Consider the following 16,394-nt stretch of genomic DNA (forward strand, 5'->3'; position numbering starts at 1 on the left):
CATTTCAGCTTTCCTTTGCTGTGGATGGGTAAAATAACCAAAACTTTCATAGACTAAATCTTGTAGGCCCCAGAACCCATTGTCCTTGGAGAGGAAATGCCTGTTACACAGTTGGTGTTGCATTTCTTCAGTTACAAGTCAGTCATAGAATCATAGAATGGTCTGGGTTGGAAGAGACCTCCAAAGGTCACCTTGCCAAAGTTTGTCAACCATATACTTTGTTGTTTGTAGGCTCCTACTTGTGAAATTCTGATTTCTTCTACAGAACTAAGTTACACAGTAATTATATATACGTATAGAGATACATAATTATTCTGTAGTATTATAGTACAATGTTAAACCGTTTATATTTGCATATATGCATGGGTAAGTGATGCTGTTCCTGTCCGCATCAAGTTAATTATCTTGGGTTTTGCCACAGTGAGACTTATCCTAAGACGTTTTCTATTGTTTTATTTTCCTGGAGAGTAAGAAATTCTTGATGAGAAAAACATATCGCAGGGTGAAAACTTTTAAAACTGTGCTTTGTACAGACTTTCTGAATCTAAATCATAATTAAATATGGTGGTTTGCTGGTAACTGTCATAGTTGGGAGAATGCAGGTTACCTCTTCAACAGCCTTTCAAATGAGTTGCTAATATATTAATGCTTTGGTTTAATCTTTTTTTTTTAATTAAATTTTTTAGAAGTGGGTATCTTGAAGGACTTGGATTTCTCTCTTCTTGATGCAGGAGAATCTAATTACTTTTTAGTGCCTGGTAAAACAGGCCTGCATGATAGCATGCATTTAGTGTTGAGTCTGCATTTGTGGATTTTTATTCTTGCTTCTGTGGCTGACCTCCAACCAAATCTGTTGAGGGTTTTGGGATTTTTCCCATTGTTTTAATTGCTTGTGAGTAATGAAATGTGGGTGGATACCATTTACACATTTATCTACAAAGTAATAAGTAAAACTGATTAACTTAAATTGTTTGAATATATCAATTTACAGTCATGCTGTGTTGCTCTACAAGAAAATCTAGAATAGGTTTAAAGCATGAGCTGTTAAGATACTATCCCAATGAGTCAAAATCAGTGGAAATTTACCATCTTTGCTGAATGGCAGCATAAGAACAATGTGCATTGATGCACATTTCTAGGAAGCTGAAACATGCTTACTGGGAAGACTCTTTAAGTGTGCACACATGTGCATTCTCAGATTGTTTCCTATAGTCAGATTAATTGGGTTGGCTCTGAATCATTCATGCTGCAGATGAAGGAACTAATGGAGTCCAACAGATTGGTTAGCTTGAGTGCCATATAAATATAGCTAGAGAGAAATTAGCAAACCCAGCTGTACTTGATCTGCTTCTGTAAGAACGCAGCTGTAGCGGTATGCTCTTGGGGATGTATTCCAGGCATACCATTGGTTCCATATAGGTCAGCTCAGTTCCAGGTGACTTAACGAGTAAGGTGTAGGTGACTTTACATGTGATGATTTCTGGAGGTAAGCTTTTCTTTCTTCCCTGCAGTTAGGTTCTTGTGAGGGTTATTGCACTGAGCTGGGATCCATGCCATGTATTTAGATATTGCCTCTACTGTGGCAAAACACAGTGGTTTGTAACAGGGAGCCAATACCAACCATGCATTAAGTATCCTTGATATAGCTAGTTTAATTCAGTTTAAATGTAATGGTCCTGATGCAAGCAGAGCCACTGAGCTTAGTCTGTGCTGAAGTACTGGTTTTGGGATCATGTTGTTGCCTCAGTCATGAAACTAGGCCTGAGCTTGCTACGCTAGCTATACGCTTTGATGTTGGTAATCTACCTATTCATCTATAATGTGAGATGAGAACATTAGACTGTGATACTCACAGGTCATTCTAAACTACAACTATTGTCATGTAGCAGGATTCAAGCTGTGGAATATCCGAATGATAGCCATTTCAGCTGAGCTGAAGTGTTTTGGGATTTTTTTCCTTCTATTGCCTTGATTAACCACTTACTGCTTACACTGAAAACAGAGGTGGAGAGGTGTCAAAACACAAAGTGAGTGGAGCAGGGGGAAGAGGAGGTGAAGCAAAACCCTGAGGCAGATTATTCCCTGTATATACAGTGTCTAAAGTGTCGAGTAAGCTAAATTAGGCACTAACCAGATGTTACTTGCTTACATCACTCTGTCCAGCTTTGGCATAATGACAGGAATCCTATCTTTACATGGATTAAGTGATCTTGAAGCAGTTCTGCACTGGGTTAGGTAGGTGCTAGCTCTCTCAGCATTAGTTACAAGGATGTTGTATTACCAGTTTTAAGAAAGATAATGCTGACTTTATGAACTGTATAAAAAGCAATTTCCATTCTGAGATTTTTCAGTAATTTTTCATGCAGTAATTGTCTTTTTCATAATACTATACTTAACCTCATACTACTTTAGTAACTTCTCTTTTCCTACAGTTTAAATGCTTTCTGTGCTGAAAGTGCTATCATGGATATGATGAGTGTAAGGAGTTCTAGATTTTAGATTTTTAGTCTGAATTCAAAAGAAAATATTACACTCTCTGTATTGATTAAAAAGGTTGAAAATGGGAACTCTATTTTTTAAATATGCTGTATTGTCTTTATCCATCTAAAAAGTGTTTGAAAGAGGCTGATGAAACAGGTTAGATATCCTTGACTGGTACTCATGTTTTTTAGATCTGAAGACTCAGTATCACAGTATATTAGAAGTTGGAAGGGACCTCAAGAGATCATCGGATCCAACCCCTCTGCCAAAGCAGGATCACTTAGGGTAGTCCACACAGGAATACATAGAATCATAGAATCAATCAGGGTTGGAAGGGACCACAAGGATCATCTAGTTCCAACCCCCCTGCCATGGGCAGGGACACCTCACACTACATCAGGCTGGCCAGAGCCTCATCCAGCCTGGCCTTAACACCTCCAGGGATGGGGACCCAACCACCTGCCTGGACAACCCATTCCAGGCTCTCACCACTCTCTTGGGGAAGAACTTCTTCCTCACTTCCAGCCTGAATCTCCCCACTTCCACCTTTGTTCCATTCCCCCTAGTCCTATCACTACCTGATAGCCTAAAAAGTCCCTCCCCAGCTTTCTTGTAGGCCCCCTTCAGATACTGGAAGGCTACAATAAGGTCACCTCGGAGCCTTCTCTTCTCCTGACTGAACAGCCCCAACTCTTTCAGTCTCTCCTCACAGGAGAGGTGCTCCAGCCCTCTGATCATCCTCATGGCCCTTCTCTGGACACGTTCCAGCACATCCATATCCCTCTTGTAATAGGGGCTCCAGAACTGGACACAGTACTCCAGGTGGGGTCTCACCAGAGCTGAGTAGAGGGGGAGAATCACCTCCCTTGACCTGCTGGCCACACTTCTCTTGATGCAGCCCAGGATCTGGTTGGCTTTCTGGGCTGCAAGTGCACACTGACAGCTCATGTTGAGCTTCTCGTCCACCAGCACCCCCAAGTCCCTCTCCTTAGGGCTGCTCTCCATCCAGTCACTGCCCAGCCTGTATTTGTGCTTGGGATTGTCTCGACCCAGATGCAGGACCCTGCACTTGGTCTTGTTGAACCTCATGAGGTTGGCTTGTGGCCAGCTCTCCAGTCTGTCAAGGTCCCTCTGGATGCCATCCCTTCCCTCCAGCCTGTCTGCTGCACCACACAGCTTGGTGTCATCAGCAAACTTGCTGAGGGTGCACTTAATGCCACTGTCCATGGCACCAACAAAGATGTTGAACAAGACTGATCCCAGGACTGATCCCTGAGGGACTCCGCTTGTCACTAGCCTCCTCTGGGACACAGAGCCATTGACATACATCCAAGTGGATTTTGAAAGTCTCCAGAGAAGGAGACTCCGCAACCTCCCTGGGCAGCCTGTTCCAGTGCTCCGTCACCCTCACTGTAAAGAAGTTTCTCCTAATGTTGAAGTGACATCTTCTATATTCAAGCTTGAACCTGTTGTTTTCTTGTCTTATTACTGTGCACCACTGAAAAGAGTCTGGCCCCCTCCACTTGACACTCACCTCTCAGATATTCATACACATTGGTGAGAACCCCCTGCAGTAGCAGGGAGATGTGTGCTTACTTCACTGTATCTGGCAATTGGAGGTCAAGGGAAAGAATTCATGGTGAATTCTATATTTCGTTGAACTACCAGAGTAATTTTTCAAGTCAGACACAGCATGATTGTGAATCATTGTTATGGAGAAAATACATGTAGGCTGAAAAGTTCACGTCATGTAAACAGAAAGTCAAAATTAGTGTGAGATTTCGGCTTGATTTAAACCCAACCAACCTAAGGGAGTTCTTGGGTAATTGATATTAAAAACACATCAAAGTAATTTGGCAAGTTTTTGCTTTAAAAAAATTTTAATCATCAAATACATCTCTTTTAAAGTAACTTCTATGTTGAATTTGAATGAGGTTCATATTTTGAACATCTGGGAGGGCATATGTGACAAAATGTTTCTGCTGTAATACACATAGCTTTGAAGAACTGTTGCTGTTATGAATCAGGAGCAAGATATACACAGCTTGGATTAGACATGTAAGCCATCAAGGATTTTAGCTGTGTTTCTTCCATTCTTACCTGAATTCTACTTTCTATTGTACAAGAGGATTTCACCTGTGAAATAATGGAAACTTTAGAGAAGCACATAGAACCACACAGAATCACAGAGTGTTAGGGATTGGAGGGGACCTCCAGAGATCATCATGTCCAGCTGCCCTGTCAAAGAAGAATCACCTAGGGCAGGCCACACAGAAACACATGCAGGCAGGTTCTGAAAGCGTCCAGAGAAGGAGACTCCACAGCCTCTCTGGGCAGCCTGTTCCAGTGCTCTGTCACCCTCACTGTAAAGAAGTGTCTCCTCAAGTTGAGGTAGAACTGGCTGCATTCTAGCTTGTACCCGTTGGTCTTTGTCCTATGACTGGGCACCACATATTTGTAATGATCTTTTGCTATGCTTGCACATTCAGTTTCAAGAGGTACTGGCAGGCTGCTGTCATGCTTAGTTAACAGGCTTTTAGAGGCAGACTTCAGGGAGTCACTTCAGTATTCAAAAAGCTTTTGTATGAGTAGCTTTCTTAAACTTTGTGGATACAGGGTATGGTTTCAAGCATAGTTTGTTAAAAGTCTTTAACTACTGATTGTTCATGATGTAACTGTTCCTGAATAAAGACAGTCTTATCCTTTTCTACTTTCTTTGCCTCTTGCCAGGAATGGCAAGGTCAAAGGTGAAACTCATTCTCTTGGCATCTAAAATTTTGGCTTTCCAGCCTTTGAAAGAAGATGGTGTGTGTATATGGCATTCAACAGAAACGTCAAAAAATACTATATTTTGTGTATTGCCAAAACAACTTTGGTCACAAAGATACTCAAATAATTTTGTTAGAAACAAATGAGAATTTTGCTGGAAAATCTATTTTCACTGCCAGAGGAGCTATCGATTTTTCTCAAATGTGGTTCAGAATAAGAGTCCTCCTACTGTTCTGTAAGTGGTTGTTTGGTGTACTTAAGGACTAGCTGCTGTACTACACATGGCTTGTATTGCTGAGTAGAGTGAAATGTAAGCTGTTAATGCTTTGTCCTGTGTATTTGATCTCCTTTTTCTGATTCTGGGTATTATGCTGTACAACAGGATACCAAATGTTTACTAGCTGAACACGATCTCTTCTTTGTTTCTTTCACAGGATTTTAAAGTTGGATAAAAATCCTACTGTTACATCTAGAGCTTCAAATGGTAGTGTGTCTAATATTATGTGGACATGCCCTTAATTTTGTTAGTGAGGTTCCAGTTGTCTCATCTTTGCATTGTTTTACTGTTGTCTTGCTGATGGAATGCTCAATTGCTATTTTAAGGATTTGTACAGTGTTAAATTCACAAGTGATCTGTGTTGATTGGACTTTGACTTGTGGACCATCAGTTATGTGTTACCAATTCCTTCACAGGGAGGTGGAAAATATAAATACGCCACAGCCCATCTGTCGGGGCAAGTTGGTTCATCAGTCTATCTCTCCTTTCTGAAGAACTCTGAAGTCCTTTTATTGCATTCTTGACTCACTTGGATTTCTGCTCAGAAATCTCTGTTCAGAATTCCAAGAACTTACAGTTTTCTCTTAGTGCGTGTCGACTTCTGTATTGAAAAATTAACTTCAGCCATATACAACATTCATCTGAAGCATTTCTGGTGTACCTTAATCAGCATTACATTTGGTGATAGTCCCAGAGCTGGAAAGACAGAAAATGCACAGGATAGTAGACACTGATATGCCTAATTTATTCAGAGCCAGAGGATGAGCAGAAGAGTACAATCTGCCCACAAAAAATAGAATTGGTTCTAACCAAAATATGTCCTTGTGAGAACAGAGGTGTTACGCTGGCTCAGATGAAACTGAATTTTGTCAGGTTTCTACTCTTGCAGATCTGCCTGCATGCCCACTGCAACCCTTTGTTTCTGTATGAATTTTTAGTAACTCATAAGCAATTATTTTGTCTAAGTTGTTTTTGAGCTGTTGTGAAAGAATTTCTTGTATTGGTATGTTTAAACTGGTATACCTTCTTAGCTCTTTGCCTTCTCATTCTTCCTCTTCTTTTTCCTTTTTTTTTTCCCTCCTAAAGTCCATCCTGAGAAGACAGTAGCACATTAACTTAACTTAGCAAAGCATTGTCTTGAAGTCTTGGGATATTTTTTTTTCTGTTGGGTTGCAGTGTTAAGCTGTGATAACCATGCAGACTTGAAATACATGAGTCAGTATGGTCAGTGCCAATGGCATTTCTAGATCTAGGAGTGGTTTTGCTTCAGGAAGGCAGTACAATTTGTTGGCATTTTCATGAAGAGTGTTCTATTATGGTACTCCATGATGCAAGGAACCTCTAAAGTATATTAGTGTATGTAATGGTTTTATAGCAAAAAAGCTTATTTATAAAAATCCAAAGGTATCTGTCACAAGATTTTAAATATGGTACTGCTTTGGAAGATAGACACAAATGCTTGTTATGTGTAATAGCAATAGTCCTCTTTAAAGTGAAGTTGAAAAAGACTTTGTATAAGCTACTGTGGGGTGGAAAATTTACTTTGTCAGTCCATCTCGTAGTGATATGTTCTCAGGCATCTCTGACTATGAGTTCCTTCAGTGTCATCACTAGCAGTTGTCTGGCTCTCCAAAGCCACTTCACAAGTACAATGACTTTCTGAATAAGTGTTCTTATGATGGAAATATTGAAAATGTACTCCAAGCTTCTTCAGTTTTACTGGGAAATGACCATTTTCTTTTGCATACCTGTTGTGTCAGTCAATTCTTTTAACTTTGTAGAAAAGGAGCAGATGCTGTCCACATGAGGAGTCAAATAATTTCATTTCCCATTTACTCAGTTCCCTGCAACACCAGTGGAAAAGTAACCACAATTTTTTGAGATTTAACCATTTCTTACTGATTCTTGTGTATGCTTGTCTTTATGAACTTCACAGCATTGTGGGTTACAGGTGGCAATTTTGCTTTGTAAAACAGAGTGGTCACTACTTGCTAACGGGGACTTTCTTTCCTGTTAGATTTGGTATTCACCCTGTGGCTGGCCGTATGCCTGGTCAGCTGAATGTACTCCTAGCAGAGGCTGGTGTTCCTTATGATATTGTACTGGAAATGGATGAGATCAATGAAGACTTCCCAGGTTAGCATGTGAACGTAGATTGGATTTGATCTTGTTAATTTTTATTTGATTATGTTTTCACATTGTACAAGGATGGACTCAGTCCATTTAGTTTCTCTTAGTGCCCATTGTGATATCACTTGCAATTCATTCATTCTCTTGCAATCTGAGTGCTCTCTCAAGAAAGTGAATGCAGAGCAATGTTAGAAATAGCTTGACTCAGAAGCAGAAACTAGGGAGTTCAGACAAGTAAAAGAAGTGGAAATACTAAATGGAGGAGCACAGAAAAGAGTGCATATTGAAGGGAGTTTAAATAGGCTGTGAAGCTGGCTTCCTCCAGAATCAAGAGAACAGGAGTTGGGGTTTTTTTTGTTCTGTTTTGTTTTGGCTTGTTTGTTTTGAGGGTTTGGTTGTTTTTTTTTTTTTTGTTTGTTTTCAGATTGCTTGTAGCTGTGAAATAAATTACAAATGCTGTGTCTTTTTTATCGCTCTTACTGCTCCATACAGGAAAACTGCTCATGCTTCTTTAGGTGAGGTATTGTGAATGACTTGACCATGCCATGTCTTGCAGACCAGGATAGCGTTATACAGATAAATTCTTGCTTTCCTACATTTTGGTTTAAGAATCATGGTTTCTTTAAATCATACTCAAAGGAAAAGCTATGCACAAAGTGATGATGCTGTGTGTGTGTGAAACCACATTTAAATACCAAAGGATTTAATTCTTGTGTGGCAGAGTGGTCTGATGAGCCCTTTGGAAGCAGGTTGTGGATACTTGCATTTTGCTGGAAGCACTTGGTAGCACGTTCAGACTCTCATATGTAACTTGCCTGAAGTTTGTACAGTATTTGTGAATGAAATCTCCATATATGGGCTTCTTCTGCCTCTAAAGATCAGATTAAACACAAAATGTATACCAGCTTTGGTGTTGAAGGTACAATTAGTTTTTCATCAGTTGTGCTTTCTTTGTTTTGCTGTAGAAACTGACTTGGTCCTTGTGATTGGTGCAAATGATACTGTTAATTCAGCAGCTCAGGAAGATCCAAACTCTATAATAGCTGGAATGCCAGTTCTTGAGGTCTGGAAGTCCAAACAGGTGAGATTAAAAGAATTGCATTAGAAACTGCATTGGGCAGTATGCTTCTAAAAGCATGGTTTATAGGATAACCAAATAAAATTCTTCAACTCCTCTGTTTTGCATTAGAGCTTTTTCACAATTTGTCTAAGGAAACTGGTCAATAATTTGCAAGTGTGATGCACTGTTCATGCATGATTTTTTGTAATCATCAGCAAGTGCTTTAGTCAGGCTAATGATGGCTGAAGTAGAAAAGCCCAACAAAACTGCTTCTACAAAATGTGGTTAGAGTAAATGATGTGCTGCTCACATCTGCATCATTTACTTGTTACTGTACAACTATCTGCTTTTTCAAGTTCAAAGGAAATTTGACTAACTACTTTAATATTGAGGTAAAAATAAAATAAAGTTTAAAAAAAAATCTTAAATAAAAACCCTGAACAGTGAGTGTTTGAGAGCTTTGAATGTCCAGATGGAAATGACTGTTTAGTTTCCAGTTTTGCCCTTTGAAAGCAACATTGTCTAATCTAAAGTACATATATTTGGGTTTCCTTGGTGTGGAAACTTGAATCCCTTATTCTGAGCCAAATCATACCCTCAGTTCTGTTGCGGGTTAGCCATTCAAGTACTTGGACTCACAGGCACATACATTTATCAGTGTTTTGAGCATAGCAAATTAGAGAAATAAACTTGTACATGTTTGAAGTTGGTAAAGCTTCTTAGTTTACCTTCTGAAGATGCCATTGTTAACAAATTTGACATTTAATAGCTAAACCTGGATGAAATTTGTTTCAGGATTTTTATTTTTATTTAAATCTCATGCATGCAGTAATAATAATAGGCTGGAGAAGTACCAGGGAGCATTGCACCAAATATTGGTTATAAATACTCATCCGAATTGTGTTGCTGTCAGGATATTTGGTTCTTAAAATAGTTAAAAAACCAACCAAACGTCAAACCCCTTTTCTGTTACAATCATCAGTGCTCGTGTTGCTTTGCCTTTATTGCATGGATAAAACTAACAGCATATGCATGTGTTATGTCCAGTCACCACTTCTGACGTGTAGTAAGTGTTTAACAGTAAAAGGCAACTGCTGCAGATACTGAGTTGTCTGCCGTACTACATTCTGAAATGCATTTTTGTAGCAGAGAGCACCATAATTTGGCCAGGTATATCTCTTCCTCTCCTTTGGTGGAGACTGGGTTTGTGGTGGTGTTGTTTGAGGGGAGATGGTAGTTTATTTTTGCTGTTTCAAGCATGTACTCTTTATGTATAGGTAATTGTAATGAAGAGGTCTTTGGGAGTTGGTTATGCAGCGGTGGACAACCCCATCTTCTACAAACCTAATACAGCCATGTTGCTGGGAGATGCGAAGAAGACTTGCGATGTCCTGCAGGCCAAAGTTAGGGAATCATATCAAATCTAAATGGTGATTTATATTCCACTCATGATTATGACTATAGTTTTGTCACAGAGGTCATGGAAAAGAAGAATTAGAATAATCTCTTAATGTCATAATCCAGCCAGAATTTAGAGGAGACTGCACTAACTCCTAGAAGGTGTAGTTCAGTCATGTTTCCATGAAAGGATGAGAACATTAGCCTTTCAAACTAAAATTCCCACGACTCAATGCATTAAAGAATGAAAACATGCTTTTAAAGGTTAACATTGAGCTGTTATAAGCAGGACTAATAAATGCTGTTGATTTTAAAGTAGTTATTTACTTCCTCCTCCTCCTGTCTGCACTGTCATACAAATTCACTGAAAAGTACTGTTCAAAACTGTGTTCTGTCTTATCAAAGCTGTTCTTTGGCTAGTATGGACAAAACAGCTATTTATTTCATCAAAAGTTAAAATCAAACAGATGCAAATAGATGCTTATATGCATAATGTCCTGTTTCTTTTGTGCTTGTATGGATGCTGTGAATTAGTAACATTTTAGGAAAGTTACTTTTTAAAATGAAGTTCCACATTGTAGTGTCCATTTACAGTACATAAAACAAAATACAGAATTTCAGTGACCTGCAAAGTGATCTTCAAGCCTGACAAGAAAATGTACATTAACTTGGCACTGCATAACAGTTCTAAGCAGCTGCTGAATTTTCTGTCATTTCCAGTTGCTTGCCTTTTTAAGTGTTTGAGGAAAAATGTGGTCCAGTTCAGCACAAGCAGAACATTTTTTATACCTGATATGTTCACAGAATTTGGACATGGTGTTTCAGTTTATGTTCACTTAAGCTTCTAACTGTATTTGCTACTTCAAAATTTAGTGATGCTTACTTTTTTTTAAGTTGCTGGAAAAGGCACTTTTGAACACACTTCAGATGCTGGAGTTTATTAGAAGTTTTCTAAATAAATAAGCTATTGTTTGGACAGCACAGAAACATACCAAACTTAAAACTTTGATTATTTGACTTCTCACTGATGTAATTAAAAACACTGTTAAATTTGCATAATAAGTTCATCAAATAATTACTGTAACTTAGATTGCTTTTCTAGTTTTATTAAGAGTACTTGAGTGCAACTCAAATATTTGTCCAATAAAATGAATTTATCATGTTTCCGTGAGGATGTACAGCTAAATAGGAATAGCTGTACTTGTGTTAGAAAGCATTCATACATTATGGGGATGACAAATGATTATGAAGTAAGTGCTGAAATAGATACATATTGATTGTTAGAACAATCATTTTAAAAAATTACATCATGCATAGAAACCTCATACAAAACATAGTATTTTTACTTAGCTACCTCTGGTTTTATGTGAAGGTCACTTAAAACACAGACTTTGAACAGGTAATGCATTAAAAAAATGTCACAATATATGAAAGAAGCCAGGCTTTCTGGAAATCTTTTCTATAATTTAAAATAAAAATGATCATGTAAGCATTGCTATATTGTACACTGCAGTAAAAGACTTGTAGTGAAATTTCAATTTAAAACATCGAGGCAGCTCTATTTGAATGTAGCATGTATGGCCCTCTCCATTTCATTACTTTTAACTTTTCTTCTAGATTTTAAAAAATGGGAAATGAGAGAAGGGGAAAGACAAGAAAATAACTCTTTCTCTTTCTTCCTCCCAGCTAAGCAAAAAAGGGGATTTGAAGGGATTTAACATCCTAAAGCACTACTTTTTGTCTTGTCAAACTTGAAGTATCTATGGTATGTGATATGCAACATGTCTCTTCTTATAAGTAGCCTAATGTAATACTTTGCTCTTTATAAATAAAAACAAACAAAACAACACAACAGAGGTGGGGAACAATGTATATTTTTTCCTCTCTATTTGGAAAAAAACCCATACATTGGATCAGAGCTACCAGTATTGTCACAAAAACTGTGCTTTACCATGGAACACCAGGTAATTATTGAAATGCTTAATAAAAAGTTGCTTATTTTTCTTTTGTTGATCACTGTCTCTTCTCTTGTTGTGTTTCCTGAGTAGATAAATAATCATAGATTCTTTCTGGGAGGCAAAAGATCAAAATGATCAGCAAAGGTTGTTGAGATTGAAGAATGTAGTGAAAAGGAATCATAAATACACGTATTTCTTTTGTCTTAAATTTGAGTATTTAAAATACTCATTCTAGGTGTGACTGATGTCACCTTGACCTTCGAAACATCACTATAAGCTTTTTTAGAAAATGAAGAACATCAGGAATTGCATTTTTTACTTTTGGAAAAAAAGGTGTAAGAACTAACTTGGCAGTACTTCCATTTTCCACTGGCAAGAAAAATGCAAGATGCATTCTATCCCTGTTAGCCTGATAACATACAAGTTTGCTTCAGTTCTTAGTTCTACAGCTTGGTCAAGTTGATTGTTGTGATAGTTTCAGTTTCTACCTTCAGAATGAATGATAAATGAATAATTTCAGCCATTTGGTAGTCTGTTCAGTTGTGTCATTGCATTGTGTGTTTGACACACAACTTTCTTCAAGCTTTGGTCAAGCAAAGGCTTCAGGCTTCACCACCGCCTGGGTGGCAATTTTCCAACCTTTGTTCCCTTGAATATTTGATTCATCCCACTGTGGACAGTTTCATGTGTAACTGGAATTTCCTTTGCTGTAACCTGTGTGTGTTACCTAGCCTAATCTTGTTGCTGTGTCCCTGAGAAGAGTCTGTTGTCACCATTGTCTCATGGAAAACAATAGGAAGATTCTACCCTTACTCTTCTAATTCTGACAATCCCAGTTCTTTCTTTCTGTTCCTCCTTGTATGTTGTGTGTGAATGATGACTTAGAGTTTGGCTTACTTTAGTATTCAGTGGTTTCTTGTGCTGGAGACACTAATCCAGATGCAGTTTCATAAGGTAAAAGTGCACAGAAATCATCACTTCTGTGGGCTATATGCTTCCTGATGCAGCCCAATACACAGCTGGCCTTTGCTGCAAGCTTGTGCTGCTGTTTAATGTTTTGTGACACTTTCCACAGAGCTGTTCTGTGTCTAGTCAACCCCTGCACTATGTTGTTGTATGGGGTTATTCCATCCTGAATCGTGGATGTCACATTTGCCTTGCCACTTACTTAGGTTAACCTGCTTGAAGCCCCTCTGGCAGTGACGCTTTCCAATATATGATTTGTTCCTGCAACTTGCTAAAATCTCTGAACCTCTGCATGCTTTCCTGCTAGTTGTCTAGATCAGTAATAATGACATTAGAGAGCAATGACTTCTAATGCTGACCTCAAGAGTGCTGCTGGTACTTTACCTCTAGATGGAGTTCATAGTGCAATTGCAACCATTTGAGTCTGTTTGTTTCTAAAGGGCAGGTGTCAGCAGGATGGGCTTGAACTCTTCAGTGGTGCCCCCATGATAGGACGAGGAGCAAGAGGCACAAATTAGAGCACAGGAAGTTCCACCTAAACATATGTAAAAACTTGTTTACTTTGAGGATGATGGAGCACTGGAACAGAATGTTCAAAGAGGTTGTAGAGACTCCTTTTCTGGACCCTTTCAAAACTTGCTGGGATGCATTATTGTGCAATTTGCTCTAGGTGAAATTGCTTTAGCAGTGGGTTTGGACTAGATGGATCTATAAAGGCCCCTTCCAACCTTCTGATTCTGTGATACTCCACCTGTGCAAGCTGGCTGGCACTAATGTGCCTGGATATTGTGTGAAATCTTGTCAAAAACCTTGCCAAAAATCAAGGTATGCAACATCCATTGCTCTTCTTGTGTCCACAGGGCCACTGCAGGAGGCAGTCAGGTTGAACTGACATGATTTAGTCATGATGAAATCACGTTTCCTGTTCCTAGTGAAAATGTCTTCTGTGAAGTTCTCATGGGAGTTGGTTATGTCACCATAGGCTTCCTCGCCTATTTATCGGTCCTCCCCTTGCCCTTTTTGAGCCAGTGACTTATTATACACACCAGAAATTAACAAGAGGTGTAATTCACTTTCATCCATTCTAGAGTTAATTATTTGTAGTAAGTTTAAATTCAAGAAACCACTTGAAGCAAAAATTTTGCTTTTCTGGCACACATATGCTTTTGTGTAAGCTTTCAGATTCTTCAGGAAAATTTTACAGTGAAGAATTTTAATACTGAAGGATCTGGGCATTCTGTTCTGTACCTAAGCAGTGCAGTTCAAATACTAATTTTATAAGATTTGCAATGAGTATTGTTCCAACAATATCACTAGTGTGTGGTGTTTTTTTCAACAAATAACTAAATTAAAAGTGGTAGTGACTGGCAATCCCAAGCACAAATACAGGCTGGGCAGTGACTGGCTAGAAAGCAGACCTGAGGAGAGGGACTTGGGGGTGCTGGTGGACGAGAAGCTCAACATGAGCTGTCAATGTGCACTTGCAGCCCAGAAAGCCAACCAGATCCTGGGCTGCATCAAGAGAAGTGTGGCCAGCAGTTCAAGGGAGGTGATTCTCCCCCTCTACTCAGCTCTGGTGAGACCCCACCTGGAGTACTGCATCCAGTTCTGGAGCCCCTATTACAAGAGGGATATGGACATGCTGGAAGGTGTCCAGAGAAGGGCCACCAGGATTATCAGAGGGCTGGAGCATCTCTCCTATGAGGAGAGACTGAAAGAGTTGGGGCTGTTCAGTCTGGAGAAGTGAAGGCTCCGAGGTGACCTTATTGTGGCCTTCCAGTATCTGAAGGTAGCCTACAAGAAAGCTGGGGAGGGACTTTTTAGGCTATCAGGTAGCGATAGGACTAGGGGGAATGGAACAAAGGTGGAAGTGGGGAGATTCAGGCTGGACATGAGGAAGAAGTTCTTCCCCAAGAGAGTGGTGAGAGCCTGGAATGGGTTGTCCAGGCAGGTGATTGGGTCCCCATCCCTGGAGGTGTTTAAGGCCAGGCTGGATGAGGCTCTGGCCAGCCTGATGTAGTGTGAGGTGTCCCTGCCCATGGCAGGGGGGTTGGAACTAGATGATCCTTGTGGTCCCTTCCAACCCTGACTGATTCCATGATTCTATATAATCCAGTCACTACCCAGCTTCCCAGAGGATGTATTACATTATCTGTGTTAGACTAAAGGGATGTATAGATCTTGCCAAGAGGAAGGCATATACACATTTTTATAAATGGGCTTATTAATATTTGAAGTTCCAAGTTTCCAAAAGTTGAGGTTTTGAACTAGCAAAACCAGTCCTAAAACATTAATTTGTAAAGTATTACTTGAGAAATTAAGGGACTATTTTATAGCCCTTTCCCCAAATACTTTTAAGGAAAGCGTTTTTTCTCCAGTTGCAAAGATAATGAGAAATGTTAGCTAAGGAGAGGACGCTGAACAGAAAAAAGTGTTAGAGGAAACATGACTACTCTGCTTCCTCTATTTCACTTCTGCCTGGAGGTTTTTGCTGAAAATGAGGGGAGATCATACTCTTAAACTGGGCATACACATGAGCCATTTTTTTTTTCTTCCCTTAATGACCAATTTTTGTTTTTCCCCATGTATGCCATGTAGCCCTGTACATTGCTCTGACACCTGGTACTCCACAGTTCAGGATATGCAGATTATAAATTAATACCCAGTTTTACTTACCTGTTAAAGAAATGACTATCTGAATCTGTGTTGCTATTTTTTATTTTCATACCTCTTGGCACTTTTTTGAACTCTGTCGGTTGTACTTTTGCAAGCAGTTTCAGTTAGACAAGGATGTGGAAAAAAAAACAACTACAGCTGTCTTTGGAGTATTATGTGAACAAGAGGTATAAGATATGTCTGTTACACATTTTGAAAACAGGGTCAAAGTGGGTCAGACAAGATGGGGAAGAAATTGCATGTCAGAGAAGGTAAGTAGTCATGCTGCAAAGATCAGACCTTTACTTCATGGGCTAGCATAGCATTGAAAATAAGGTTATGCATGATGCAGTTCTGTTAGATGTATTGAATGACATTTACTGAGTGTGATGTTTTGCAATTAGGCGTGAGACCTGGAAAAGGTCCCGTGTGTCTCTTGACCTTCTTTTCCTCTCCCTTATTGTCAGAACCCATAAAGTTGGTTATTATCCAAACCTTTCCCTATTTAAGGAAGTAAGCAACAAAGGAACTGGAGGACAAAAGGGCTGAAGAGGCTTCACACTCAGTAAGAACTGTCTTCTGAAAGAAGATTGTGGTTGTACTCTAGCACAACATGGAATTAAGTTATTCTGTTACGTGGTCAGTCTAACCCATAATTTAAAAAATCCTTAGCAGAATGGAAACAACTAGTGAGCATAAA

The 16,394-nt window shown here is 39.2% G+C and overlaps 1 protein-coding gene across 1 annotated transcript in view; it reads left to right on the plus strand.

Annotated features, from left to right (window-relative positions):
* NNT (nicotinamide nucleotide transhydrogenase) overlaps nt 1-10,203 on the plus strand; it is a 35,275-nt gene extending 25,072 nt beyond the window's left edge. Inside the window, exons 18-20 of the mRNA XM_054397271.1 lie at nt 7,545-7,663; nt 8,623-8,738; nt 9,995-10,203. Of these exons, the coding sequence (XP_054253246.1) occupies nt 7,545-7,663; nt 8,623-8,738; nt 9,995-10,144 (385 nt within the window). The 3' untranslated portion in view covers nt 10,145-10,203. The remainder of the gene's footprint in view (nt 1-7,544; nt 7,664-8,622; nt 8,739-9,994) is intronic.
* Nucleotides 10,204-16,394: the final 6,191 nt, after the last annotated feature.

Source organism: Indicator indicator, chromosome Z (genome assembly GCF_027791375.1).
Source record: "Indicator indicator isolate 239-I01 chromosome Z, UM_Iind_1.1, whole genome shotgun sequence".
In the NCBI taxonomy this organism is placed as follows: domain Eukaryota; kingdom Metazoa; phylum Chordata; class Aves; order Piciformes; family Indicatoridae; genus Indicator; species Indicator indicator.